This window comes from Seriola lalandi, unplaced genomic scaffold, assembly GCF_002814215.2.
Source record: "Seriola lalandi dorsalis isolate HSWRI2012SDOR001 ecotype SW California unplaced genomic scaffold, Sedor1 jcf7180002054953, whole genome shotgun sequence".
NCBI lineage: Eukaryota > Metazoa > Chordata > Actinopteri > Carangiformes > Carangidae > Seriola > Seriola lalandi.
The window spans coordinates 766,898-793,363 of NW_019525504.1; the positions used below are offsets into that span (position 1 = coordinate 766,898).

Here is a 26,466-nt window from a genome sequence, read left to right on the forward strand (position 1 = left end):
CCCAAGCCCCGTGTCAGCAGGACAGATTCCACTGCATCCAGTTCACTTTACATTTATATCACTCAGATGGATTCAAACCAAACACACACAGAAAGGTTCACTTCTTTCTAAAGTTACATGTTGTGTTTACGTGCACACACACAGAGAACATGCAGCAGTTTTAAACCACAAACACTCACTCACACACACACACACACACACGCACACACACACACACACACACACACACACAGTTAAAGTTGAAAGCTGTTGATTTACAGACAGATTGTAGATGTTTAACAGGAGGAGGCGTGTTAACTCTGAGCACAGAATAAATCTCTCCCTCACTCTTTGAAATTCTCTACACTGTCTGACCGATTTCCTCTCCTCACTTCTCCTCCTCCTCCTTATCTCCACCCCACAGCACCAGAGACTGTGGATCAGCTCACACAGTGAATACAAATACTGTGGGAGCCACCGCCTACAGCTCTGACTCCAGGTCAGCTTCAGGACCTTTTACCTGACTACAGCTGTGTCTCAGTCCAGTGAGAGTTCAGGCTCTGAAGTCACCATGGTGGACAGCATGGACATGGAGAAGCAACAGAAGCGCTACTGCGTCCGTGGTAAGCATGTAGTCATCATATGTGTGACGGTGGTGGTGTGCTCTTTGGCGGTGGGCCTCGGGGTGGGCCTCTCCAAGCCAGACACCACCACCCCCTCCATCCCGCCCCCCACAGCAGAGCCTCCCCAGCCCCCTCCGCCTGGCAGAGGGCCTTGCACGCCTTCCACCGACTCCAGCGGGGACTGGAAGAATTTCCGTCTGCCCAACTATGTGAAGCCAGTCCACTATGACCTGCTCCTGGAGCCGGACCTGGTCGACGACACCTACACTGGCACTGTGGACATCCACTTAGAGGTCAACAAGCCCACCCGCCATCTGTGGCTCCACATCAGGGAGACGTTTGTCAGCGCCATCCCCAGACTGAAGATGCTGAATGGCCAGGGGGGGCAGAAGGAGATCCCAGTGAAGAGCTGCTTTGAATACAAACCTCAGCAGTACGTGGTGGCGGAGGCCGCAGAGGAACTGCCCGTCACCGGACCAGGGGAGCAGTACGTGCTGAGCCTGGACTTCCAGGGCTGGCTCAACGGCTCCGTGGTGGGGTTCTACAGGGTCATCTACAACGAGGAGGGGACCACTAAGTAAGTGACAACACACACACAACACACATGTTCACAGAACAAAGAGAAAAGATAGCTCAGGTTCACACCCAGAGTCCAGGCTCACATCTAGAGTCCAGGTTCACATCCAGGGTCCAGGTTCACATCCAGGGTCCAGGTTCACATCCAGGGTCCAGATTCACATCCAGGGTCCAGGTTCACATCCAGGGTCCAGGTTCACATCCAGAGTCCAGGTTCATGTTCACATCTAAGCTGTGTCCCACTTCAGGGGCCGCATCCTTCGAAGTCTTGGCCCTCGTAGCCTTTGTAGCTGTCATAGAAATGAGACAGTCTGGCCTACGGAGAATTCCCTCTTTACGTCACCAACTGTTCCCAGCCATACTGTTGTGTCACACAGCCCCCACTCCTGTCGCCTAGCAACCTTGACCGCTTAGGTTGTGGTTGTACCGTCTTCATTGCAAACTTTATTTGATATTTCAATTATTTCAATTCATTTTTCAGCCAGTCTCTCAAGTAGAGAGAACAGTCTGTTCATCCTCTCCTCTGCCTCTCTCTGCAGCCTCATGTCCTCTGTGATGAGCTGTAACAGCTCATCATCTCTCTTTCTCTTTCTTTCTGCTGCTCCTGACTGGTTTCTCCTCAGTCTCTTCCCCCTCCCCATCTTCCTCCTCCTCCTCCTCCTCCTCCTCCTCCTCCACTGCTGCACTTGGCCCTGGTGTGTCCTCAGGGATGGAGGCAATCAGGACAGGGGGTGTGATGAAATGACTCTGTCCCAACACCTCATCCATTAGGAGAAACCAAGGCCAAGTAGCAGTGGTGGGGTTCCCGCTCACTCCCTCTCCTGACCCTGGAAAACTTACAATCCTAACACAGAGGAAACCAAACATGGCAGTGACAAACAACAGCAGCAAAACTTATTTCAGCAAAAGTGTGTTTATTAACTTGTATGATTAAAACAAATAATTTAAATCACGAGTCACCATCCCCAGCAGGCACATTTTCTCAAGACTTGTCCTTACGGAGAGAAAACAAGAGAACCAACCATGTTAACACTGGGATGCAAATATAGGGAGATTGGGAAAGATACAGGACAGAAAACAAAATCCCAGAGAAATATTTTACTTGGATACAATATTTTGGATTGTGACTATGTGACAATCATGGCTGGCTTCCGTGTGACAGCACTACAAACAACATAACAAAAAAACGGTGTTGCTACATCTACTGGTTGTGAGGTTTAATTTAACTGTGACTTTACTTACATGGTGGCAAAATGGAGATATTAGCTGAATCTTTTTGATCCAGCACCCGTGACAGTACCTTTGTATGTGCGTGCTTTACACCTTGATTGCCCCAGTGGCCGTCATTCTCCCTCTCCCATTTATATTCATACAGTTAAGTAAAAATGATCTATGAAATTGACACAATCTTGGTAAGATGTCAAATTTTGAACTTTTACAGCCTTTTCTGTAACATCGGTTGTGGACAACCGAGCGGCGCTTAAGTGCTACAGCTCCAGGTAGCTAGCTAGCTAAAAAGCGTGTGCGTAATTTCACACGCACACACCTTTTTTTTTTTCAAAGGAACTTGAGGTTTTCGTGCCCTTGGTTTTTTTTAATAGTTGTACCGTTAACTGTTGAACTGAGCTGAAAGCAATACTTACATTTAACAGTGTAATCCTCAGGCTCTCTGTCGTGTTGTTTGGTGCCATACTATATTCATTAGTGGCGGGCAAAGAATCTTGGGAAAGGTTGGGCTATGAAGGATCAACCTGTTGGAGCCTTCATTGCTCGGGAAAAGGAGGACATGTTTGTCGAGCCTTTGAAATGAGACGTAAAGGTTTGGTAAAGATGGAGGTTTGGATTAAATGTAAATAAGCATATTATATATTATAAGAAATCACTGTATGTTGAGTGGTGAGGGTCTGGACAGTCGAGGACAGTGGGGGCTGGAACCAGTGAGTGATTGTGAAGTGGATCAGTGTGATGTGTATTTCCTATAGTCTGTTTGTTAATAGTCCGACTGCAGCTACAATCCTACAGCAGCTGCAGACGGAGACACAGTCATCAGGCTGTCAGAAAACAAAGTAACAGAGCAGTAATATCATGCACAACACTGAGTCAGATGTTTATGTAATGAACTGTTAATAACTCACTATGCACTGATCTCAGTTAATGATGGTGTTTGTTCAGCCTGGCAGCGCCTCACAAACAGCACGTCTCAGAACTGTTGGTGTCTAAAGGTTTATTCCCACAAGTGTTCCCTCTCTGAAGGATAGAACAAGCCCACATATACTGTCATCAAAGACAAGATCAGGCTGAAGCTGCTCATTCTGGTAGGGGGTCTAGACCAGACCAGACCAGACCAGACCAGACCAGGGGCTGGTTCACAAAGATATTTTAGACTGGTCTGTAGTGTCAGTCCAGTCTTAGTTTGGCTCACAGTACAGCTCAGTATAATGTTTCCCCAAAATAAACACTGACTCATTTTAAGCCACAAACATTGGAAACCTTACCCATTTTTCTTTTTACTGTTTCACTCTTCCAGTTAAATGCCCTTGTAACTTGAATTCTTCCATAAGACGAACATTTTCTGCTGGGGTAAACAGAGGTGAGCGGTTTGATGCAGTTCAGCCATTTTTTTCATTTTGAAAGAAGTCTTAATTTACCCAGAATTCATTGTACAGCTTAAGATAGTCAAGCACTGAACTGCTTTGTGCAACAAGTGAATATAGGCATCTATCTGAAGTCCGACTAAGCTGACTAGGCTGAGTTTAGTTCTTGACTATCTTAAGCCGGACTGTGGTACAATGAATTCTGGGTAAATTAAACGGCCAACCGAATCCAACCACTGAGCTCCATTTACCCCAGCAGAAAATGTTTGTCTATTCGAAGAATTCGACAGTTACAAGGACGTTTTCCTTTGGAAATTCAGTGAAGAGTGAAACAATAAAAAGAAAAATCTGATATAAAAAAAAAATGCTTTCTCTTCTCTGCTCTCTCCATAACAATGTTAGCAAACCACAAATTATGAGCCATTCCTTCCAAGGTTTTGTTCGTGCTAGTGGTCAGCGCAGGTGTCATTGATTGTTACCATGGTTGAGTTAGCCTGGGGGTAAACTGTCTAATGTTTTTTTCTTTAAACTTGTCAGTGTTTATTTTTGTGAAACAGCATTAACAAGAACAGAAACAGAAACATCAACTCTCATTCAACATATCAATAAATCTTTCTAATAGCTGTAAGTGTGTTTTTATTCTCTATGTCCCACAAAACCAACATTTTCAGAACAAGAAATGAGAAAGTAATGAAGATTAATTCATAATTGACCTTGAAAACAGAAATTTAATAAATCAATCCCAGTGGTCTTCATCAGACCATGTGAAGCAGAGACGTACAGTAGATTTTCTGTTTTCCACATAAATTCAAACCACTTTTCAAATCTTCAAGAGCAAAATTGTTAAAAATGACTCAACACACACATCACCCACCTTATTTTAACAGTCCACACTGTCTAATGTAAAGCTCTTGGTGTCAAACACTTCCAGGTGGAATAATAATTTGCTTCTGACCTCCAGAAAAATTGCTGCAACTGATCATGAGCCAACAGATGCCCGCAAGTCGTTCCCCTGCTTCGATGAGCCCAACAAGAAGGCCACGTTCAAGGTCTCCATTGTTCATGATGCTCATTATGAGGCTCTGTCCAACATGCCAGTCGAGGTAAGACTCAAGTCAACAGTGATAAACATCTGTCCAGCAGCATCACCCAGGACAGCACTGGATTTGTCCTCATTCACAAAATCCTTCTGTCCTGTCAAAGTCAACCACAATAACACATCTGAATTAGCCTCTAAGTCTATTACATTTATAACACTGTACTGAAACAGACAACAGAAGAACAATGCTGCTGTTTGGGTCTTCTACATGTAACATGAATGGGATAGACTTTCAGCATCGTATCATGTATCCAAGAGAGCAAAATAAATCTGGTCCATACTTGGGCCACATGTTTGTTTTTCTTCTGGCCCAGTGTCATGCCAGTTCCATGGCCCAAATCTGGCCCATATTGTCAGATGCTACTTTTACATCTGGACCACTTCTGGCATGCACACAGAAAATCTTCCAGCTGTCAGTCATTACCACAGGATAACAACCAGACTCTGCCCAGATGTGGAAGTGTATGGGCCAGACTTGGGCTAATGACCCAGGCATATGTTGGGCCAGAAGTTTCATTTTGCTATCTGTGATGAGGTGATCGTGTGTATGTTTTAGATGATTTTACAGGTTTCTACTTTTAACTCTGATCAGTTGAGATCAGTGGTTCTCAACCTTTTCCAGCTCATGGCCCACTTGAAAATCTCTAACATTTTGGCATCTTACATCTGACCCCGTAACAATACGAACGTTAATGATGACATTCAGATCTGAGCTGAAAGCAGGAGAAACATGTAGAAGGCTCAATTTTTCTTTTTTGTTTGGCAGGAGAGATCACTTTTCGATTCACCATCTATCTCTTGACTCTTGCTTTTTAACTCTTGATGTTGCTAACCAACTATCTATTTTGATCCTCCAAAATAAATATCCTCCTCCCTCCCTTGTCATGGATGAAATGTTTTAGAACAAATTCAGACTGAGATAGCAAACAAGTATACCATGTGGTCCGACAACATAAAAGTTCCTATCATTGGCTAATCACAGTGATAGACCTTAATACAAGAGGAAAAAAACAATGAAAACATCTTTAATCTTTAGTATTTAAAAACATTATTTATATTTTTAATTTATGTATTTTTTATGATTACATTTTTGTTGTGCAAATCTAAGTTGGCCCACTTGCAAAACCTTCCCCCTGGTGGAGGGTTGGGAATCAGAATAGAGTTACAGTTACTGAAACCTGTCTGTCATGGAAATGGTCTATCACAGCAGCCTTGTTTTGTTTTTTTAATTTTGCCTCAATTATTTTACTTTTTTTTATTGAGTTAATTCAAGTCATTTTGACTGGGGAGAAGAGCCATGTGAAAAATCGTCAAAAGTCACAATCCATGAATAACTACTAATAATGACTGCTTTGAGTTCCTTGATGTACTGAGATACTTGCTAGTAAAACTGTTCATAATCCTGTTGGCCTCCTGTTGGCTGCTGGAGGTGGAGTGAGTATTTCCATGGTTGAGCTGAACAAAAACCAAAGACAGAGGAAGCCAGGCTCGGAGTGAACACTGTGAATACCAAACAGCAGAAAGATCAATCTTGTGCCTCTGTTTTGGGGCTCGGGGGTTCCACCCTCTACAGGCTGAGTGACACCCACAGTAACCCATTAGCCTTTTGCTCCGCCTCTACAGGGCACCCCTCAAAATCTGGCTGACAACAAACTGAAGACATCCTTCGAGAAGTCCATCCCAATGAGCACCTATCTGGTGTGTTTCGCAGTGCACCAGTTTAAACACGTGGAAAGAAAATCTGCTCGAGGAATTCCTGTAAGTTCACCATCATGTGCTACAATAAAGCACTGTTCAAATGAAACTGATAGATGTAAACTGTCAGGCACATCCTGATACACACACTCACACCTGTGTGTTTTGTCTTCCTCTGCTGTCACAGCTGAGGATTTATGCTCAGCCCAGTCAGCTGAAAACAGCAAAGTATGCAGCCGACACCACCAAGGTCATCTTTGATTACTTTGAGGAATACTTCAACATGACGTACTCCATCCAAAAACTGGGTAAGTTTAGATAAACTGCTTCATGTTAATGGAAACCTCTTATCACTACACAGTGATCATAGTGAGATACATGCTTTGTTTCTGGGGTCACAGTGTGTTCCTAATAAGAATGACAAGTCTAACAGTTCCTGCTAGCGCCCCTTAGTGGCTTCAGTTTTATTCCAGAGTGTTGACTATTCCAAATAAATGTGGATGTCAGACAGTGCATCATAGCCCATCTGTGCTGATAAAATACTCAAAAACAGAATAATGCACCTGGGTACAGCACTGATTTTAGAATTATGGGACTGAACAGAATTGTTTATTTACACCCATCAATGTAAAATAAGTAACATATATTTGTTTGTATATTTGTTGGAATATCAGGCACGTTTACAAGTTATTTACAACCTCATGTAGAGGTAATAACCCTCACTTATTCCAGAGATTTAAATCAGACAGTCCAAAGCCTTCCAACATATATCAAACAGTCATCAGCATACAGAGATGTACTGTATGGTTGTTTGTGGACAGTGATGGGATCATGATGCTGAGCAAGTGATTATGGTGATAAGGCAAGCAATAAAGGTGAAAGAATACAACCATTTCATTCTCATAAAGCCTCAGTTACTGTAAACGCATGAATCATTCGTTCACAGCCCAGAGAATAATTTATGAAACCAGTTGGATTAACGACATCCATGTGCAGTTTAATGTCAGTGTGAAGCCAGACCCAGTGAGTCTTTATAATGTTTCACAGTACTGAAGTTTCGCAGTATTGACCTCCCAAGATAAGGACTACATGGAAATGTCCTGTAGTAATTGTCCTAATGAAAGCAAAAGCATCTTAAAGCTAGTTCCACTGAAAACAAGCTGTTCATCAGTTCCTCTGTGCATGAAAACTTCAGTAGATATAAACACTCATGGGTACTGTTGATCAGTAAAGTTCATGGTAATCTACTCAGTTGATCTTAATCTTCAGCTATATTGCTGGTATATGTCAAGATAATATCTCACAGTAACATAATGCAGTGACGCCATAAAAAACATGATAAGGTCTTACTTCTGCGGGATCTCTGTGTTGTCTCAATCCAGATAAGATAGCCATCCCTGACTTTGGGACCGGTGCCATGGAGAACTGGGGCCTGATCACCTACAGAGAGACCAACCTGCTGTATGATGAGAGCCAGTCTTCCTCCTACAACAAGCAGCGAGTGGCCAGTGTTATTGCCCACGAGCTGGTTCACCAGGTACCACTGTCTAGTTACTTATTACTAACTTTGTTTTATTTGTGTAATGGAACCACATGTTGCACGTGTCGGAATCTAGAAGTGGAATCCAAGACTTTACACACTGGACATGTTTTTCACTTTGCTATTCTGCATATGTCTAAAAGATTACACAAATGGTGTACTTTTTTTAAGTACTTAAACTTGAGTATTTCTATTGTATCCTGCTTTATACTTCTTTTTCACTATATTTCATGTCCAAGCATTTACTACAGTGGTTGCCGACCTTTTCCAACTCATGGCCCACTTGAAAATCTCAAAAATGTTGGCTGCCCACATCTGACAACTTAAAAATATAGAGGCCAAATGATACATTCCCACAGCACTTTTTATTTCAAATAACGTTCAAACATTCAGGACTGAACTGAGAGCAGAGGAAACATGTAGGAAGCTCCACAGTCTCCACTCTGGTTTATCACAGAGGCTTTAATTCAAGCAGGAATTTTAAAAGTTTGTTATGTTTTTAAAGATCTTTTCAATAAAAACATTATTGATATTTTATAATTCATAATATTTATACAAATAATCACAAACTTTGTTGTATGACGTTTATTTAAATATTTGTGGGACTTGTAAGAATTAGGAATTTAGTCCATCTATCCAAACAAGCTTCAATAACATACACTGGTAAACCTGGTGCTGTGTTTATACAGTGTTAAACTCAAAATGAACCACCACTGATCCCTCACTGCTGTATCTTTGAATAGTTCATAAAACTTTATTGACTGCCTCATGACATCTTATCTGTCATCACCGTGAAACAGCTGAAATGCTGGAAAGATTTGTTCCCATCATGCATCATAAAAAGCTTGAACAATAACACATTAGGGATTTTAAACATTTACAGTTGGGAACTCTGAACTCTCTGTGTGAGATAAAGATAAAAGCATTGTCAAAAGAACAGTGAGCTGATTTGATGGATTTGTTTTTTTTCCATCACGTGGCTACATCAAACTGATAACAGTCTGTTTCATGTTTGGAACACACTGAGTTTCTACTGCTCCTTCACTCAACTGGTCTCAGTGAGCTCCATCCATCCTGAACTGGTAACTGGTTATAATGTAGTCCATCCACCTCAAGGTTGGATGTGTTGTTCACGCTGAAGCTTTTCTACTCAGCACAGCTGTAAAGAATGGTTATCTGAGTGACTATAGTCTTTCTGTCAGCTCCAACCAGTCTAACCATTCTCCTTTGACCTCTGACCTCTGACCTTTCTCATCAACACAGAGCTGCTGCTCACTGGATGCTTTTGTTGTTGCTCCATTCTGAGTAAAAACTGAGTGAAATCCAGGAGAACAGCAGTTTGAGAAACACTCAGACCAACAATCATGAAGCTCAAAGTCACTGAGGTCACATGTTTCCATGTTTCCTCATTAACTGAAGCTCCTCACCTGGATCTGCAGGAGTTTATGCACTGCTGACACATGATTGTCTGATGATTAAATGCCTGAATAAGCAGGTTTACAGGTGTTCCTAATAAAGTGCTTGGTGTGTTTATAGTCCATCAACAACTTTTCTCAACAAAATTGAATATGAGAGATTTACACAGCTCACAGTGGTCTGCACCTCACTGTTTTCAATGGTAGACACTGATCCAGATTGAAACCTGCCAGGATATAGATTCAATTCCATACACACCTTCCTTTGTTTGGACCCTTAAAGCTCATGTCCATTGTCTTTTTCCAGTGGTTTGGGAACATAGTGACGATGGACTGGTGGGATGACCTCTGGCTGAATGAGGGCTTTGCCAGTTTCTTTGAGTACGTTGGTGTGGAGAGAGCTGAACCCACGTGGGGCATGGTGAGTCTTCGTTTAACCATCAGTCACACTGACAATAGACCAGTCATGTTGATGATTGCTCTTTAACTGTTGTCCACAGCGAGACATCATGATCATCAGCGACGTGCTTCCTGTGATGGTGGATGACGCCCTCCTCTCCTCTCACCCAATCATTGTGAACGTGTCCACCCCAGCAGAGATCACCTCTGTGTTTGATGGCATCTCATACAGCAAGGTACGACCGCCGGAAAACCTCAGTGTAATGTTCAGAAAACCTTGATTCCTGTGGAAACCATGACGAATCAGTTTCATTACCGACAAAAACACAGACAAACAGTATCAGGGAAATTATCCAACTCTTTGCAGGGAGCGTCCATTCTTCGGATGCTGGAGGACTGGATGGGTAAAGACATGTTCAGAGACGGCTGTCGGGTAAGGCGAACATTGCTGCAGCTTCAGGACAGATCATTGCCAACGATTAATGTTCATTACAGGCTGTTTCTGTTGGCTTTTAATTCTTTTTCATCTTTCACCAGAAATATTTGAAAGACTACTACTTCAAGAACGCCAAAACAGCCAACTTCTGGGCATCACTTGCTAGTGTGAGTTTGAGCTTTATCAGTTTTATCCTCAGTTTCTGTGCAAGGCCAGATTGATGTTATGAATGTGAGCTCAGAAGATGGATGTCATGTGTCATGTCTGAGTGTTAAGTACAGAACTGGAGTCAGGATGTGATTAGCCTAGTTTAGCATAAAAACAGTTTGCCTCAAGATGTCCAAAGTTCAAAAATACACGTACCATCACCTGGAAAAGCTCAGTGATTCACAATCTTTACTCAGAGATAACAATTAGTGGTTATAAAAGGAGTCATCATCTCAAACTACTTCCTGATAAACAGAAGTGTATCCATCCACTTAGTGCTTCTGTACAGTGTCTCCCCCTACTGTATAGCGTGGGTAGTTATTGGCTCATCAGTTCCAGTACACAACCCCTTCTCTGTTTGTGTATGGAATAAAAAATGTTAATCAGTGAGCCTCAGATGTGATGGACAGAGCCAGACTAGCTCCTTCCCCCTCTTTCTAGTCCTTATGCTATGCTAGGCTAACCACTTCCTGACTCCAGCTCTGTGATCAATCTGAATCTCACACTCAGACAGAAAAAAACATTTGTCTGTAACTTTCACACTTTCACCTCTCTGTGCTCAGGTGAGTGGCTTGCCTGTTGCAGAGGTGATGGACACATGGACCAATCAGATGGGTTATCCTGTGCTGGACCTGTCTGTCTCAGAGACAAATGCCAAACTGAGACAGAAGCGTTTCCTCCTGGATCCTCAAGCTGATGCCAACCTGCCCCCCTCACCTCTTGGGTAAGAGGATAGAAATAACAAATTCTCAGAGCTGTGTAGAAGTGGATGACGATGGTATTTGTTCTATTTTGGTAATATTACCCATCAAACACTGCAAAAAGACTAAAGGCTGATAAATACTGGCTAGCTGCATGAAGTTGCTGTGTTCATGTTCATTCTTTCATACATAGCAGTGAGCAGAAGTCAGTTATTTGTTACTGACAAGAAGAAAACTACTGAGTCTTTCTTTAACTTCTCGTGTCTTCACTCTCAACAAGCTCCACCGGCTACAACGTAACCTCAAAGCCTACGCATGTAGTTGCCATAGATCTGGTGCGCCTGTAAATGATCATCACTGCCACTAGGTGTCGCACTAGACCACCAGCATCTCACACCACAACAAGTAGCCGTCACTAATGAACAGATATGTAACATTATGAACCATCAAGTTACTGACACATGGATGAGAACAAATAACTGTTCTGAGTCCAGCTGGACCCTCTCAGTAAAACCAGACCAGTATTTGCTCCATGGTCAGACTGGGAAAGAAATTCAGCCTTGGACTGATCCACTAGGCCACATAAATGACACCGATGGAGCCGGTAAAGACTTTAAAAAGCCCTCAGTCCAGTCCACCTGTGCTCTGGTCTCCTCTCTTTCTTTGTCTGAGGCCTCTTTAGATGAAAACGTGGTGTCTTCTTCAGTGAGGGAAATTATGAAAGGTCGCACTCACCTGAACGCTGCATACTGCACTGAGCCATCTCACCTGTGGGCAGAGCCTGTGTCTGTGGGGAGGACCAACGGTTCACTAACATGCACACGATACCAGAGCGGCTACCAAAACAAAGAACAGAGAAACTCAGATTACAACACACAAAGAGGGGGTGTGACACAGAAGTAGAAATCCAGCTTTAGAGACCAGCTGTTGAACATAGCATAGCATCTAGCAGCTAAAGTGCCGGAACTTTTTCCAAAGCAGAGTCATGAAAGATGATAACTGCAGCTTCGAACAATTAAATGAAAATGTACGGTTTAAATGTTTAAAGTGAATGTGCTTCTGTTACAGGTACAAATGGATGATCCCAGTGAAATGGCACTCTGTGAAAAGTGACAAGAATATGTTTTCCATGTTTAACAAGAGCAGCACAGGTAATGTGATCAATAATCAGCCTTTAAACCAGTCAGTGAAGTTCTCCTCATAATGACACCTAATAGTTAAACAGGGGAGAAAGAATAATACACTTGATCCAGTTCAAATATCCATTTCCACACACTAACTATTGACTGTTGATTATCAGAGCACGTCATCAGTGACTACTCTCCCTCTGTGGACGGTCTGCTGAAAGTCAACAATGATCACATTGGATTCTACAGAGTCAACCACGACAACCTCATGTGGACCGCCATCAGTCAGCAGCTTCAGAACAACCACACGGTAAAGCTGTCCTCAGAGACGTGAGCGTTGTCTGCTGTCGTGTTGTTTTTACAATGTTACACACAGGGATTTTCAGAATAAAGTTCAAATATTTAAAGGAAAAAGTTGTAATGTTTAGAGACTAAAGTCATTTTGTAATAAAAATCTATATGAGAAAAAACTAAAACTAAACATAACATAGAATTTTGGCTGACTTTATTTTATAACATTATCTTGTTATATTAAACTTTTTCCTCATAACTTTATAACTTAGAGATATTTAAACTTTATTCTCCAGAACCTATGAAAAACAGTGACCCTTAATACCTTTATATTCATTCTTTTGAACCTATATTAAATCAATTGTAGGTTTAAAACTAACAGACACAGGCATATTATTTAAAAAGTGATTATTATTTAAATTTACATTTACCTTGGATACTAACTTCATCTTCTGTTTGACTCACTTTTCTGTCTGAAACAGGAGTTTGACGCTGCTGATCGTACGAGCTACATTGATGATGTTTTTGCACTTGCAAGGTGAGAGTTCGCTCATATGAAACACCGTCTGAACCTTCACGTCTCTGGTCATTTACAGAGACTGTAAACCCTGCTTCCTCTCTCTGTTCAGGGCAGACATCATAGATTATGGTAATGCCTTCAATCTCACCATGTACCTGAAGAATGAGACTGATTACATTGTCTGGGACCGCCTGGCCTCCTCTATCGCCTATGTCCGGGACATGCTGTCAGGCAACGCTACAATCTACAAGAAGTTCCAGGTGAGCAGGCTGCCGATCCGTCCAGGTGTAAAAGATGTCTCATCATATCACCATTACATTTATTTGTGATCTAAAGTTTCAACCAACCATCTCAGCAAAATCAACACATTATTTTTTTTTTTTTTGCATTCTATGAAACATTTTAGTTTAAATCAATATATATCTATCATTACACCACAGCTGTGGATGGTGTGCAAAGATTAATTGCACTAAGAATTCAAAGCAGGAAACACCTGTATTGGATACAAACAAATAATAAGTTACGATATGAATTTTAATAATCACAGCACAACTAAGTGAAGATACCGGTTTCTTCACCTAATTTTCCGAGAACGCTCAACACACTGCAACTCAAGAAAACACATGCAAACAGACAAAACACAAATATATACATATATATGGAAACACATACATACATATATATATGGTCCAGTAATCACTTGTACTCCTCGAAACAGTTGAAGTGGATCAGTGAGTTTTTGTGTAGTTTCCCTGTGCTGATTAAGAACCATGTTCTTCTTTCTTTCCTCTAGAAACTCTTCCGTGATCATGTGAAACAAATCTCTACACAGCTTGGATGGAATGATACTGGCACACAGACAGAGAGGTACACCAGGAACCATCACACAACTACACCAGCCACTCTCAGGTCTCCCCCTGGTCTGATCAGTGAGCTGCTGTTAATGAACATGTGTCTAACCCGTGCACTACTTTATCAGCTGATGTAAGATGGTGGTTTGGATGTGTGTGGCAGGTTACTGAGGGAGACCGTGCTCAGTCTGGCCTGTCAGATGGGGGATGAAGAGGCTCTGAAAGAAGCCTCTCGTATCTTTGACCAATGGATCGATGGAGGTCTCAGGTAACGCCACTCTGCTGTTTTATTCCTCACACACAGACAATAAAGTTTTCTACAGTAACAGACCTGCAACTGGAATATGTTGTATTTTAATCATTTGTGTGCATAACCAGCAGAATGAACCACATGACATCAAGAACTATTGCTCTTTGATTCATCCTGACCTGATATTTACTGGTGATGCTTTAAAAAACAACTGTGTGTTGTGTCACATGAAGTGTGTCCTCTCTGGTGACATGACCTCAAAGTCTCCTGACCCCTCTGACCTGCAGCAGCGTGGCGGTGAACCTCAGGCTGCTGGTCTACCGGTACGGCATGAAGAACTCCGGCAATGAGGCGAAGTGGAACACCATGTTCGAGAAGTACAAAAACTCGCCTCTGGCTCAGGAGAAGGACAAGCTGCTGTACGGACTGGCTTCTGTGGAGGACGTCCGCCTTCTCTACAAGTAAGCAGAACATCTCAACTTTACACAGCGTCCGATCCGATAACCTTCCACTGCGTTCTAGCCCTGCTGAGATCACGTGTGCGGTACTACAGTGGGTATACCTAACGGTGACATCACCTGGCACCAGAGACGAGCCAATAGTGGATGGACACATGGACATCCTGTTTTTACCTGCAGATGCCAGAGATTTATTTTTTTGTAAAGCTGCGCTTGGTTTAACCGTAACAGAAAGCTTTGTTGTTACAAAATCTTCTTCAAATGGTTTGAATCGTGTGTAAATCTTCAGCTCGCTCACGTTAAATGCAGACACACACTTTGTCCCACTGCTCACTGGATGCTGGCAGTGATGCAGGTTTATGGTTTGCACAACACAGATGATATGTGGCTGTTTTTTCCCCTGATGTCTCACTGTGGACAGAGGTCTGTGTTTTAACCCTTGTGCGTCTTTAGGGGAAAAAAACAACAGAGGTATTATGTTGTTATGTTAACAAACTGGATTTAAAGGATCAGAATCTTCAAAGAGATTGAATTTTTGGTAGTTATGATCAGGACAGAAAAATTCATTCAGTGAAAGTGTAAAATAATATTAATATATTATATTTTTGTTACAGTTTTTTATTCTTTTTATACACATATTTTTTTTTCTCTGAGGTCACAAGGTCAAGGTCAGTGTGACCTCACAAACCACGATTTTGGTCACAAATTCATACCCTAATTGTCACACAATTTAACTCAAATGTCTATAAGGATAAAATGAAGTGATGGCATTTTAAATCCAAAAGGTCAAAGGTCAACTTCGCTGCACTCGGCTGGAGGCATTGACACTGTGAGGTAGAGTCTGACCCGGTGCAGCTTCATTATGTGGAGAGAAAAACCTGTGTTCTGCCCCACAGGCTCCTGGAGGCCACCAAGAATGAGAACGTGGTGAGGAGTCAGGACCTGTTCACCGTGGTGCGCTATGTGTCCTTAAACCCTCTGGGACAGAGCATGGCCTGGGACTGGACCACACTGAACTGGGACTATCTGGTCAACAGGTCAGTCAGTCCACCAAGACTCCGCCCACAGCTGACAGAGACAGACAGGCTGAGACGTTTATCAACTGAAGCTCTTCTATAGAGAAACACGAATCCAACTGTCCTGTGAAAACCCAGTGCACCCACAGGTCCCCCCACCTCAGACCCATACACATGGATTAACGTTATAGAGGGAGGTGGAGAATAAAACATTCACTATGTTCTCTGGTCATTGAAGTCATAGTTCTGGACAGCATTTTAATCATCAGGGAGAAACGAGATGTGGTCAGTAATGGACAGACGTTTGGCAGGACAAAACCAGGAGAGAGAGCCAAAGGCCTCCCCGGGGGGGAGAGGAGAAGGGGGGGGGGGGGGACACAGATATTATTCAGTTTGACTTACACTTCCCAAGGAAATGATAACATCCAACATCCATAAAACTGCTTGGAAACAAGAGGAGAGACCCTGAGAACATTCAGACGGTAAAATAGGAATAGGAATCCAGAACCTTTAATGGTCATTGATCATTTTTTAATTTTCCTTTCATCACTATTTTTGTTTGAAACCAAAAACTAATTCATATGTTTTTTTGAAATTCTAAACCAAAAACAAGATCACATGCACTATTCGTTTTTCTCATTTGGCAGAGACAGTCGATTGGTGGACAGACAGGAAAAGGAAGTGAAGCGTAAAAAAAAAAAGTCCAAAAATAAAAGCCCAGAGGATATAAAAGTGTAAGCAAGCACAGGATCTACAACAGGGTAATGTTTGAAGATAGATAGATCCATGTGATGTTTGATGCTGACACAGTCACACAGTCAGAGGCGTTTCACAGGCCACGTGTTACCAGCTCGTTTCTAAACCCTTTCTGCTGGTGTGGACTGGAAACGGCCTCACAGCTCCATGAGCTGATGCAAATAGCAAATATAACCGTAAGCTTAAAAATATCCAAAAACTGTTCTACGGACTTAATATCACAACATGATTACGTCAGCTCTGACTTTAGCTGTGACTCACACAGTCACAAACCTGACCTCTTGTTGTCATAAAATGATTCCAGGGTGTATTTTAGAGGAAGACTACAGCGCCATGTGACTGTATCAGCTGATGAGGATGAAATCTGTTAAAGTGACTAAACATGCGTCTGAATAAAGAAGATAAGATAAGACTAAAAGCAGATCTGTGAAGTTCAGTCAGATGAGGTTAGAACCCAAAACCATGTCACCTCGTTTTACATCAAAACTGCATCGTGTTGTAGTTGTCGACCTACAGTCAAACATGTTTGAACGTCCTCTGTTCACAGGTACACCATCAACGACAGGAACCTCGGTCGTCTGCTCAGTCGAATCACCACCACCTACAACACAGAGCTCCAGCTGTGGAAGGTCAGCTGTTTCCTTTGCTGTGTGTGTGTGTGCGTGCGTGCTTGTGTGTGTGTGTGTGTCAGGAACCTGCACACTTAATATGAAATCCTATATTCATATTATAATGATACAGATGTGTGTTTTAGAAGGAAAGTGAATCTCTGGTCCAGTTTTATAACCAGGAAATGAGTTCATAGTTGAGTCTATTTTTGGCACTTAAACACTTTTATATAGAGAAGATATAAAGAAGCTGCTACAGGAAACAGTCTTGTAAAGGGAGGGAAACACTATCTTAAGGGGAACGGACTTCCACGCAACACCAGCATGTTTTTCAGAGCCTCACTACGCAAGTTGTGTAGGACTCCACAAATTATGCAAGGGCCCCGCCCCGAAATCGATAAAAAATCAGACCAAAAAGCGAATCAACGAAAGGGTATCACTGAACGACGGCTGTGAGCAAGATATAATATCTGACTTAGTCAGTAGAGGTTGTCGGTTTGGGTCCAGGTCTCTGGTGACACGTGTCTCTCTGCTGGTCTTGTAGATGGAGCATTTCTTCGGCCTGACTCCAGATGCTGGAGCTGGGCAGATGCCCCGGCAACAGGCCCTGGAGACGGTGAGGAACAACATCGCGTGGATCAGGAGGAACGGGGGCGAGATCGCGGGCTGGCTGGAGGCCAACGTGGCCTGAGACAGCAGCAGTGACTGGAGACAGGAACTCTGTAACTGAAGAACCAGATCATCACAGACCCCTGCTGCTGTACATGTGGTCTTCTCCCAGTCAGTACGTACTGTACACGGGGAGTTACGGCTGAGATTAGGTTCTGTTTGAAGCTCTTATTAGTTCTTTACATCAGTTAAATTCATTCTTCAACAGATCTAAGTCCAAGTCTGTGATCCACAAGAGTCCACATCCAGTCTCAGTCCAGTCAGCAGAAACAGTCATGTTGTCATTTACTACTGCTGTCACTAATTAAACAGTGAGCTCCTGTTTCATGTAAATTAACTCTGATAGTTGTTGTACTGTGTTCTCTTATCATGTCGGTAAGAAAGTTGTTATTGATCACTGAAGATCTCTCATCTCTACTAACAATCATTTCTGATCCTGAAGGATATTTATAGTCTCTTCAATATTTTTTTTGTAAAACTTTAACTTATATAAAAAATAAAAAGCCTGAATTATTTTGTCACAAATACAAATGTTTGTATGATACTCTCTGTCGAACTGAATAAAAACTATTTTGAATGTTAGGTGTCGGACTTCTCATGATCACAGTGTAGGTTCATTATGAATGTTATGTCTTCATCACGTTGGCGAGGTTGGCCTGACGGTCTGTTCTGACAGGGGGTGAACCATTTTTTATTCAAAGCACCTTTTGTCCAAAACACACGGCCTGTTCCACTACCAAGGCATCCGTGAGGGTCAGGCTTAGGGTTTGACTAGCTCGCAACATGTCCACCTCGGGGGGGGTGTTTGCGTGCGTCATTCGTGGCTTGTCACGGCAGCTACACAACCAGGACCATCTGCCTGACATCCCACGGGGGATATCCACACACTGAGACCCCACCTGTCACCTCTCTCCACACTGGGAACTCTTGACAAAGATCCCCCTGCTGCAGGAGAGGAGAGTGGCGGAGCTGTGATGAACCCATTGTTTCTACCTGTAGCTGACACTTGCACCCTCAGCTGGAGGGTTATTTACCAGAGAGCCTTTGTCTCTGATGCAGAAGCTGCCACATCTGTACACAGAGGACTAATGGGTTTTTCATGCGCATGATCTTATTCAAACAAGAACACAGTCCACACACACACACACACACACACACACACATATAGACTTTCACTGTCAGTTTGTAATTGAAGTAACTGGAACACAACCAATGACTACAATGTCACAGCAAGTGGGATTTACACAGTAAACACCAGGATGCACAGTCAGGTTATCAAACAGAATAATAACTATAACAGAAAGATTCACGTTACTTCATCAGACCAATCGTCTGCACGTGGTTTTAATGTCGGGCTCTATTAATACAATGCGATGCTTTCGTTTCATCTCACTGGGTCAGAGGTTGCTGGGAGGTTGTCATGGGAACCTGGGTATTGATGGTGATTCGCTGCCTGGTTTGACATCGGATCATCCCTATGATGGCTCTTCTGAACCTGGAGGAAAAGATCATTTATGCCCTTGAATGCACCACAAACACATCTGTCTATCACATAATGTTAAAAAAAAAAAAGGAAACACACTCACTTCTTGTTGGCTACGACATAAATGCAGGGGTTGTAAAAAGTGGAGGACTTGGCAAAGAGAGGAGCGATGATAGCCATCGGGGCAGGTATGGTCATGGGGTCACCGAATGACGCCCAGAGACACACGAGGGAGTAGGGAGACCAGGCCACCAGGAACATGACAATCATCACTATGGACATCTGACACAGATGGAGAGAGGCGAGACCGTTAGGAGAGAGACATGAAGGTGAAGAAGAAGAAGAAGTAGAAAAGAACATGAGGAGGGATCTCAGTGATCTCTAGGTTTGTCCTGGTCAAGTAGATTGACATGAAGGTCAGTGATGTGGGTGTGTCTGTGGACACCGAGCGGTCTGAAATAAATGTCTCTAATCAATCCCAGTGTTTGAGGTGTGACTTTGAGGTGTGCTCCTGGTAAGTGGATGAGGTCTTAGGACTGTCCCACTGTAAAGCCATCATGTCTGTGCAGTCATTGTCTCACTGTCAAACCATCAAGTCCACGAGGACTCTCTAGCAGACCTGTAGGGCCCTTGATGCACACTTTCTATAAGTCTGCATTTCTGCAGACTTTGCCTGAGGGAATTACCCACAGTTCACAATGTTGTGACATTAAAACACAGGGTTACCATGGTTACCAGGGGACGTCTGGAAGCGTTTAAAATATGCTAAACAAGAAGAAAAAAAACCCACTTTGCTCAGTGGTGATTCAGAGCCTGGAGTGTGTGTGTGGTCATTTGTCCTGTGATGACAGATACACTTTCCTCATCACAAACGGAGAGAAGTGAGCGAGTAAGAAATGCAAAACCCAAAAGGTCCCCAAACCCACAGTTATACGAAACATGTTTTGGTGTCGTCAAGGTAACATGATATGTTACAAAGTGCTGTCCTATTCCTCTTTATACTATTTGGAGCCCCTGAAGCGTCTCATGCCCAATCACTCACCAGGTGACGTCAGTGAGGGTTCAGGGGTTAGGGGGGGAGACAGTGGGATTGGGCCCAACACCGACCATGACAAGCTCGGCAGTGAGCCTACAACTTGTCTACAGCAGCCGTGTAGCAAAAGCAGCTGCTGCAGACCAGGACTGACCGGATCTGTTTACAGATATCCTCTCTGAAGCTCAGTTACACCATCAGTGTAGTGACATACTGTATACAAAACTCCACTGGTGCCTGTGGGTCACAGTTCTAGTTGTTAGCCTATGAAAGACTGTATTGATTAAAACCGAATACAGACTCGTGTGAGACGGACGACCATAAAATGTGACTATCGCTGTGTCCCGATTCAGGGGCCGCATCCTTCGGAGCACGCGGTCTACGAAGATGTGGCCCCTTTGCAGTCGTCATAGCTCGCAAAGGCCGGAATGAAATGAGAAGGTTTGGTATATACGGAGGATTTTCACCGTGCGCCCTCACATTTAGTGGCAAAGAGAGCTTCAGCAGTCGAACCACTAGCTGTTGAACTGAGCTGAAACCCAACATTAGCCAAGAGGGATCCACCCGCTGGATCCTTCGTAGTCCAGGAAAATAAGAGAGCATTATTTCTCGGCCAGCATTCGAAATGGGACGGTGTAGTCGCACTGCTGTGACGCAGTAGGTCTTCAAATGCAGCCTCTGAACTGGGACACAGCTTAAGCCAACATTGCATTTAAATGCATTGAGACTTCTTCATGTCACGTCTCTGCCATGGTCGCAGTGAACTCCTGAAGCCTTTCACCGGTGACTCATTTTCCGGCAGCATGTGGAGGAAAACACACTGATTAACTGACTGTTAGCCGGATGCTGAGCGACTCTGGGCCTCCACCAGCACCTCAGGGACACGCAGCAGCGGAAAAAGAGCGAGAGTTTCACCTTGGTGACGTCCATCTGGTCGGACCAGTCGACGTTGATGCTGTCCAGGCAGTTTCCGGCTTTGTACCTCCTCACGGTGACAGACACGTTGTAGTAGCAGTAAAACATGACGGAGAGAGGCAGCACGAAGTTCACAGCAATCACCGCCATAGTGTAAGAGATGAAGGAGCTGTGGAGGAGAAGCAGAGTCAGCGTCACACGGTCACACACTGGCTCGTACCTTGTGTCAGGCCCGGCTAACGTGTTAGTGTGTGTTAATGTTGTAAATAAAGTTTAATAATCTAAATTCAGTTCAAATTTAGTTAAGAAAAGACTGTAAGAAAAACTAACTATCTACTACTACTACTACTAATTATTCATTAACATTAACTACATCAGGTACCAAACAGGTTACGTTTTCCCCTGTCTCTTTATTAGTAGCAGACCTGGTGAGGTGAAGGGTCATAGGTCACAGGGAGGAGTGCATTCGGCTTTAGGACAGATGTGTGAATGGGAATTCTTTCCTCTGGAGTCTGGTTTATGTTGTTTGACACTATCGTGTGCGGAGGTCTGCGCTCTCTGAGTGTCTCGCTAGTTAAGAATCAGCTCGTATCTGTTCGTAGGGGAACTTTACGCATTATTAATAGAGGTAGTATCAATTTCAATCTGGCAGTTTATAAACTGGGCCTCTGTGTTGCAGTTCATCAGTTTCCAGTGCTCTCTGGTGCATAAACCATGTAGTGGAGACACTGTTTCTAAATGTCTTCAGATGCCTTTATTTATTTAGTTTTTTTTGTGCTTACTTACTTATTATTTCAATGTAATTATTTTATTATTGTTCCATGTCATTTTACAATTATGTTTTTAACATAGTTTTTAATTTTAGTTTTTTATTTTAGCTGTGACAGTATTAATAGCAGTAGAATAACAGGATGGTTCTGTGGTTTTTAGTTCTAGTAGAAACTTTGAATATGAAGCAGCAGCAGTTTAAATACGTTTCTAAAGTAGGCGTTATATTAGCGAGGTTGGGGTCCATTTACAGAAGCCCACCATATAAAATGTGTCACACTAGTACATGCTGGGGCAGTACCGGGTTATCTTGTTTTAAACTGCTTCAGTCGTTTCCTCAGTATTTTTGATAACTCACGCATCATTCTGTCTCCAGTTGATGGTGCATGTAGCTCCGGTGGGGTCGGGGGCGTAACCAGCCCAGCCCACTATGGGCATGGAGGACCAGAACACGGCGTTCAGCCACGCCGCCAGGATGAGGAGGTTGTACGATCGCACCGTCATCTTCTGCCCTGGAGAGAGAAGCGACACCACGTTCACAGTGAGACAGGCGGTGAACTGTACATCCAGTGTGCAGCTACTGCTTTCATTAACATGTGGCCCATTTCTATTGGGTTGATGCTGTAGTTAGTTTCCAGTTGTTTGAATAAATCAACACTTAAACTGACAGCTTTTTAAATTGTTAATCTACACCTGATTATCCTGTTCGTTTTTATCTGTGAGCTTAACATCTGATCACCCCGGCACAAGATCATATCAGTCTGATTCTCTGTTTCCCCTCCACAAACACTTCAATAATAACAACAATAAAAGTGTTATTAGGCAAAGAAACACAAAGTTTTATTTCAGTTTTAACCTTTAATTCATGTCTGCAGTACAGGTCCCTCTAAACCTTGAGATCTCATGAGAGTTTGTAGCTGAGACAGAGACCGGTCTCTCATAATGTAAATGTTCTCCTGGTCTGTCTGAAGACTGTCATTTAACGTGAGAATGTTCTGAAGATCTGTTGTGAAAGAACTGATCCAATATTTATTCGAGTGACTATGAGGTGAAGGAATCATCATCTGTGATCAGGTTCACTTCTCCCATTGGAGTGAACAGACTCAGACCTGCTGCTGGTCTCCTGAAGGAGAAAACCACCAGACACAGATACAGGAAGTAAGTCCTTTCTTATCTGTCTCTGGTTATACTGACATTACTTTGTCCACCCACTTCGTCTCAGTGAGAGTGACACAGAGACACCTCTCTGTGCAACACAACACAGTTCAACAGCAGCACCAACAGATCACTCAAAACCTGAACACGACAACCTTCATGAAGGACTGTTGTGTTACTGCGCAGTGTGTGTTTCGGTGTACGCTGCGGTCAGGCGCATGCATGGCGGTAAACAGATACCTATGTCTGGTCGACAGATGGTGAGGTAGCGGTCCATGGCCACCACAGTCAACAGGCCGATGCTGGCCATGCCAAAGAAGATGTTGAGAGCTGCGTAGACCTGGAAACAAAGCACAGAGATTCTAACTTTTTTTTTTTTAGTTCACTTTTTTTTTTAGTCCAGCAGCTGCCTGGTGGGTTGGATAGACACATTCCTCAACCTGCCAGTCTACTGTGTGCCTTTGGTTAGCAGTAAGGTATATGACATTTATAGTGAATGGATGAAATGATTGTATTGTCCTTTTTCTTTGGAGGAAAGGTGACAGTGATCTCTGCTGTGTGGACGACGACATGTAAACCGAGTGAGCAGCAGTGAGCAGACAACGAAGAGACGACCAAGGACCAAGACGAAGGAATGACCTAAAGAGCTCAGGGTCACAGACAGAGAGAAAACAGGCAGGACTAATGGCACTGAGGACCAACAGTGCACTTTGAAATGACCTTCTTTCTATTTGATAACATGCTCAAGAAAAAAAAAAGAAATAGAATCACCTTGTGCATTGAGTTTTCAAGTCTTTTCAGGCCACAGGAGTGCAGCTAGTATCATATGCCAGTATCAAGAGCTTAAACAATATCCATCATTAACCTCCAAAAATATTAAACTGTCAGCTGCATAAACCTGAATCACCTCCTCCACCAACCAGCCACGTTGTAGGAAGTATGCTCACAGTCTCTCCTTCCGCAGTTACAGCACTGAAAAATTAGTGTTTGCAGAACATTACAGTAAAGTTGACCTTTGACCTTTTGGACATAAAATGTCATCACTTCATTTTATCTTTTGACATTTGAGTTGAATTGTTTCATCCTTACTGATTAAATTTGTGAGTTATGGCCAAAAACGTGTTTTGTGAGGTCACAGCGAGACAGGAGTGATGATGTTCCCTCTGGGTCAATGTTCCCTCTAAGCTGCGCGCTTGCGCAATCGCGCACTGCTCGCACATTCTCAGCGCACAAGAAAATCTATGCAGCGCAAAAAAAAATCAACATAAACTTATTAATTAATATTTAATATTAGACCTAATCTAATCTAATTAATTAGACCAATAATATTTTTTTGCAATGTAACTCAGCGACAGGTGTCAGGTGTCCAGCTAATGATACGATACGGTTCACTTCACGTAGCCAATCATAGCATTGACAGTGCTTGCATATGTGCCCTGCCCATACGCGTCGCGCAGGTTAGCTAACTAACAACAGTGCAGCGGAGTTAAGAGACGCAAATGCTAACCCCTTATCACGGCGAAACGAACGGGTAGCGACACATCCACTCACCAAGCCAAAGTAAAAAAGAAATGCGGTTCTTTTAAGATGGAATGGCTGTCGGAGTATGTGAAAATAGAAGAACAAGCGGTGAAACTGGGTGAGATTTTTTTCTTTTTCGATTGAGAAAGGTCTACTCTGCAAAACATGCAGCGAAGCCAAAGTAGCAAGTGAGTTTTCGGAGGGAAAAATGTGGACTGAATGGAAGTTGGAACTACCTCAAGCGTCACGTTCAGCAGAAAAGTCATTTAAAAGCTGTTGGAATTGTACGAAGACTCAAGATGGGACTGGGGATCGGTACATTATTGCGGGAGAGCGCAAAAGACCGAGAGAAAAGGAACGAGCTGTCACGCAAAACAAAATCTGATCCCGAGCAAGTTAAAGTTCTCATTGACAATATTTTACTTGCCATCAAAATGAATGCATCAATGCTGTCAGTTCAACAAATCCACGATCACATGGCAAAGTATGTGAGTATACCAGAAAGCTGGCGAAGCAAAAACTATGCCTTTGAATTTGTGAACTCAATAAATGAGATGGTGCAGAATGAGACTATGTGCAGGGTTAAAAATGCACCCTGGCGTACCCTGATAGTAGATTAGAGCACAGACATATCAGTACACAAAATGCTAGTCATATATATTAAACACAGGAAGGAAAATGATGTTAACTATAAAACTGTCATCCAGCTGACAGCATGCACTGCTCAGGATATTGTGCAGGCAATAACTCAGTTTTACTCCAAAAATGGACTGGACATGCAGAGAATGGTGATGCTGACCTCCGAAGGTGCCTCAGTAATGCTAGGAAAACACAACGGGGTTGCGGCTTTGTTAAAGCGCCAAATACCACACCTAACTGAACAACATTGTGTGGCCCATAGAGAGGACTTGGGCATTGATGATGCCTGGAAAAATCCATCGTCTTTGGTTTACCTGGATACAAGCGCAGCGCACGGACTGGGACAACGCGGTGACGTAATTGAAGTCATTGACTACGTGAATGATTTGCGTCTGTGTAATCTATTTGAACAACACGGCGGCGTCTACCAGCAGTACGACGGAGCGTGTGGAGCAACAAAGGTTCGCACGCGGTCCTCCAGAGTTTGGGAATACTTTAATCTTGACACCAACAGTGCGGTAGTCTGCAGACTCTGCAAAGTGCATCTGACATATCACTCTAGCGCGACAGTCATGCACGAGCACATAAAGAGGAAGCACCCTGGTGCAGCGAGTCAAGATGTTGGACGGGGCAAATTGTTATATTAAATGACTAACTGGAAAATAATTGCAATAAAATTACTGTTAGGTTAATAAAAAAAATAATCGTCAGATTAGTCGTTTAAAAAATAATCGTTTGGGACAGCCCTAAATGAGACACATGGTCTGCTTGTTAGCCAGTGGAGAGACTCACTGCTGCAGTGTGGTGAAGTTACACAACTTTTAGCGCCTGTTACTGTTAATAATTGTTTTACAGTTTGATTGAAATACTTTATCATCTCCAGATCATTTCTTATTTCTGCTGCTGTCATGATACAGTATACGTAAAATTTTGGGAGATTTTCTGTTTATTTGTTGTAAACCAGCTAATGATATGATACGGTTCACTTCACGTAGCCAATCATAGCATTGACAGTGCTTGCATATGTGCCCTGCCCATACGCGTCGCGCAGGTTAGCTAACTAACAACAGTGCAGCGGAGTTAAGAGACGCAAATGCTAACCCCTTATCACGGCGAAACGAACGGGTAGCGACACATCCACT

At 43.0% G+C, this 26,466-nt stretch overlaps 3 protein-coding genes across 3 annotated transcripts in view; 2 read left to right on the forward strand and 1 right to left on the reverse strand.

Annotated features, from left to right (window-relative positions):
- The first annotated feature begins 333 nt into the window (after window positions 1-333).
- enpep (glutamyl aminopeptidase) lies at window positions 334-18,392 on the forward strand. The gene is made up of 20 exons (XM_023394779.2): window positions 334-1,179; window positions 4,734-4,875; window positions 6,495-6,629; window positions 6,754-6,874; window positions 7,949-8,103; window positions 9,829-9,942; window positions 10,022-10,156; window positions 10,288-10,353; window positions 10,458-10,523; window positions 11,127-11,287; window positions 12,333-12,415; window positions 12,565-12,701; window positions 13,165-13,220; window positions 13,312-13,462; window positions 13,996-14,069; window positions 14,217-14,321; window positions 14,591-14,764; window positions 15,658-15,798; window positions 17,081-17,162; window positions 17,686-18,392. Exons 1-20 carry the CDS (start codon window positions 551-553, stop codon window positions 17,830-17,832), a joined length of 2,874 nt encoding a protein of 957 aa, XP_023250547.1. The 5' UTR covers window positions 334-550; the 3' UTR covers window positions 17,833-18,392.
- A 585-nt stretch (window positions 18,393-18,977) lies between these two features.
- The window catches only part of rrh (retinal pigment epithelium-derived rhodopsin homolog), a 16,406-nt gene continuing 8,917 nt past the window's right edge, over window positions 18,978-26,466 (reverse strand). Inside the window, exons 3-7 of the mRNA XM_023394784.2 lie at window positions 23,405-23,504; window positions 22,368-22,521; window positions 21,242-21,410; window positions 19,397-19,575; window positions 18,978-19,305 (exon numbers count right to left, since the gene is read on the reverse strand). Coding sequence (XP_023250552.1) covers window positions 19,200-19,305; window positions 19,397-19,575; window positions 21,242-21,410; window positions 22,368-22,521; window positions 23,405-23,504 — 708 coding nt within the window. The 3' untranslated portion in view covers window positions 18,978-19,199. The remainder of the gene's footprint in view (window positions 19,306-19,396; window positions 19,576-21,241; window positions 21,411-22,367; window positions 22,522-23,404; window positions 23,505-26,466) is intronic.
- LOC147817476 (zinc finger protein 862-like) overlaps window positions 24,752-26,466 on the forward strand; it is a 2,538-nt gene continuing 823 nt past the window's right edge. The window contains 2 exon segments of the mRNA XM_087170545.1: window positions 24,752-24,803; window positions 25,393-25,463. Coding sequence (XP_087026671.1) covers window positions 24,752-24,803; window positions 25,393-25,463 — 123 coding nt within the window.

Coding starts and splice junctions, on each gene's coding strand:
- enpep (XM_023394779.2), top strand. CDS start 551: ATGGTGGACAGCATGGACATGGAGAAGCAACAGAAGCGCTACTGCGTC. Junction 10,524..11,126: donor TCTGGGCATCACTTGCTAGT/GTGAGTTTGAGC, acceptor CTCTGTGCTCAG/GTGAGTGGCTTGCCTGTTGC. Junction 14,322..14,590: donor TGGATCGATGGAGGTCTCAG/GTAACGCCACTC, acceptor TCTGACCTGCAG/CAGCGTGGCGGTGAACCTCA.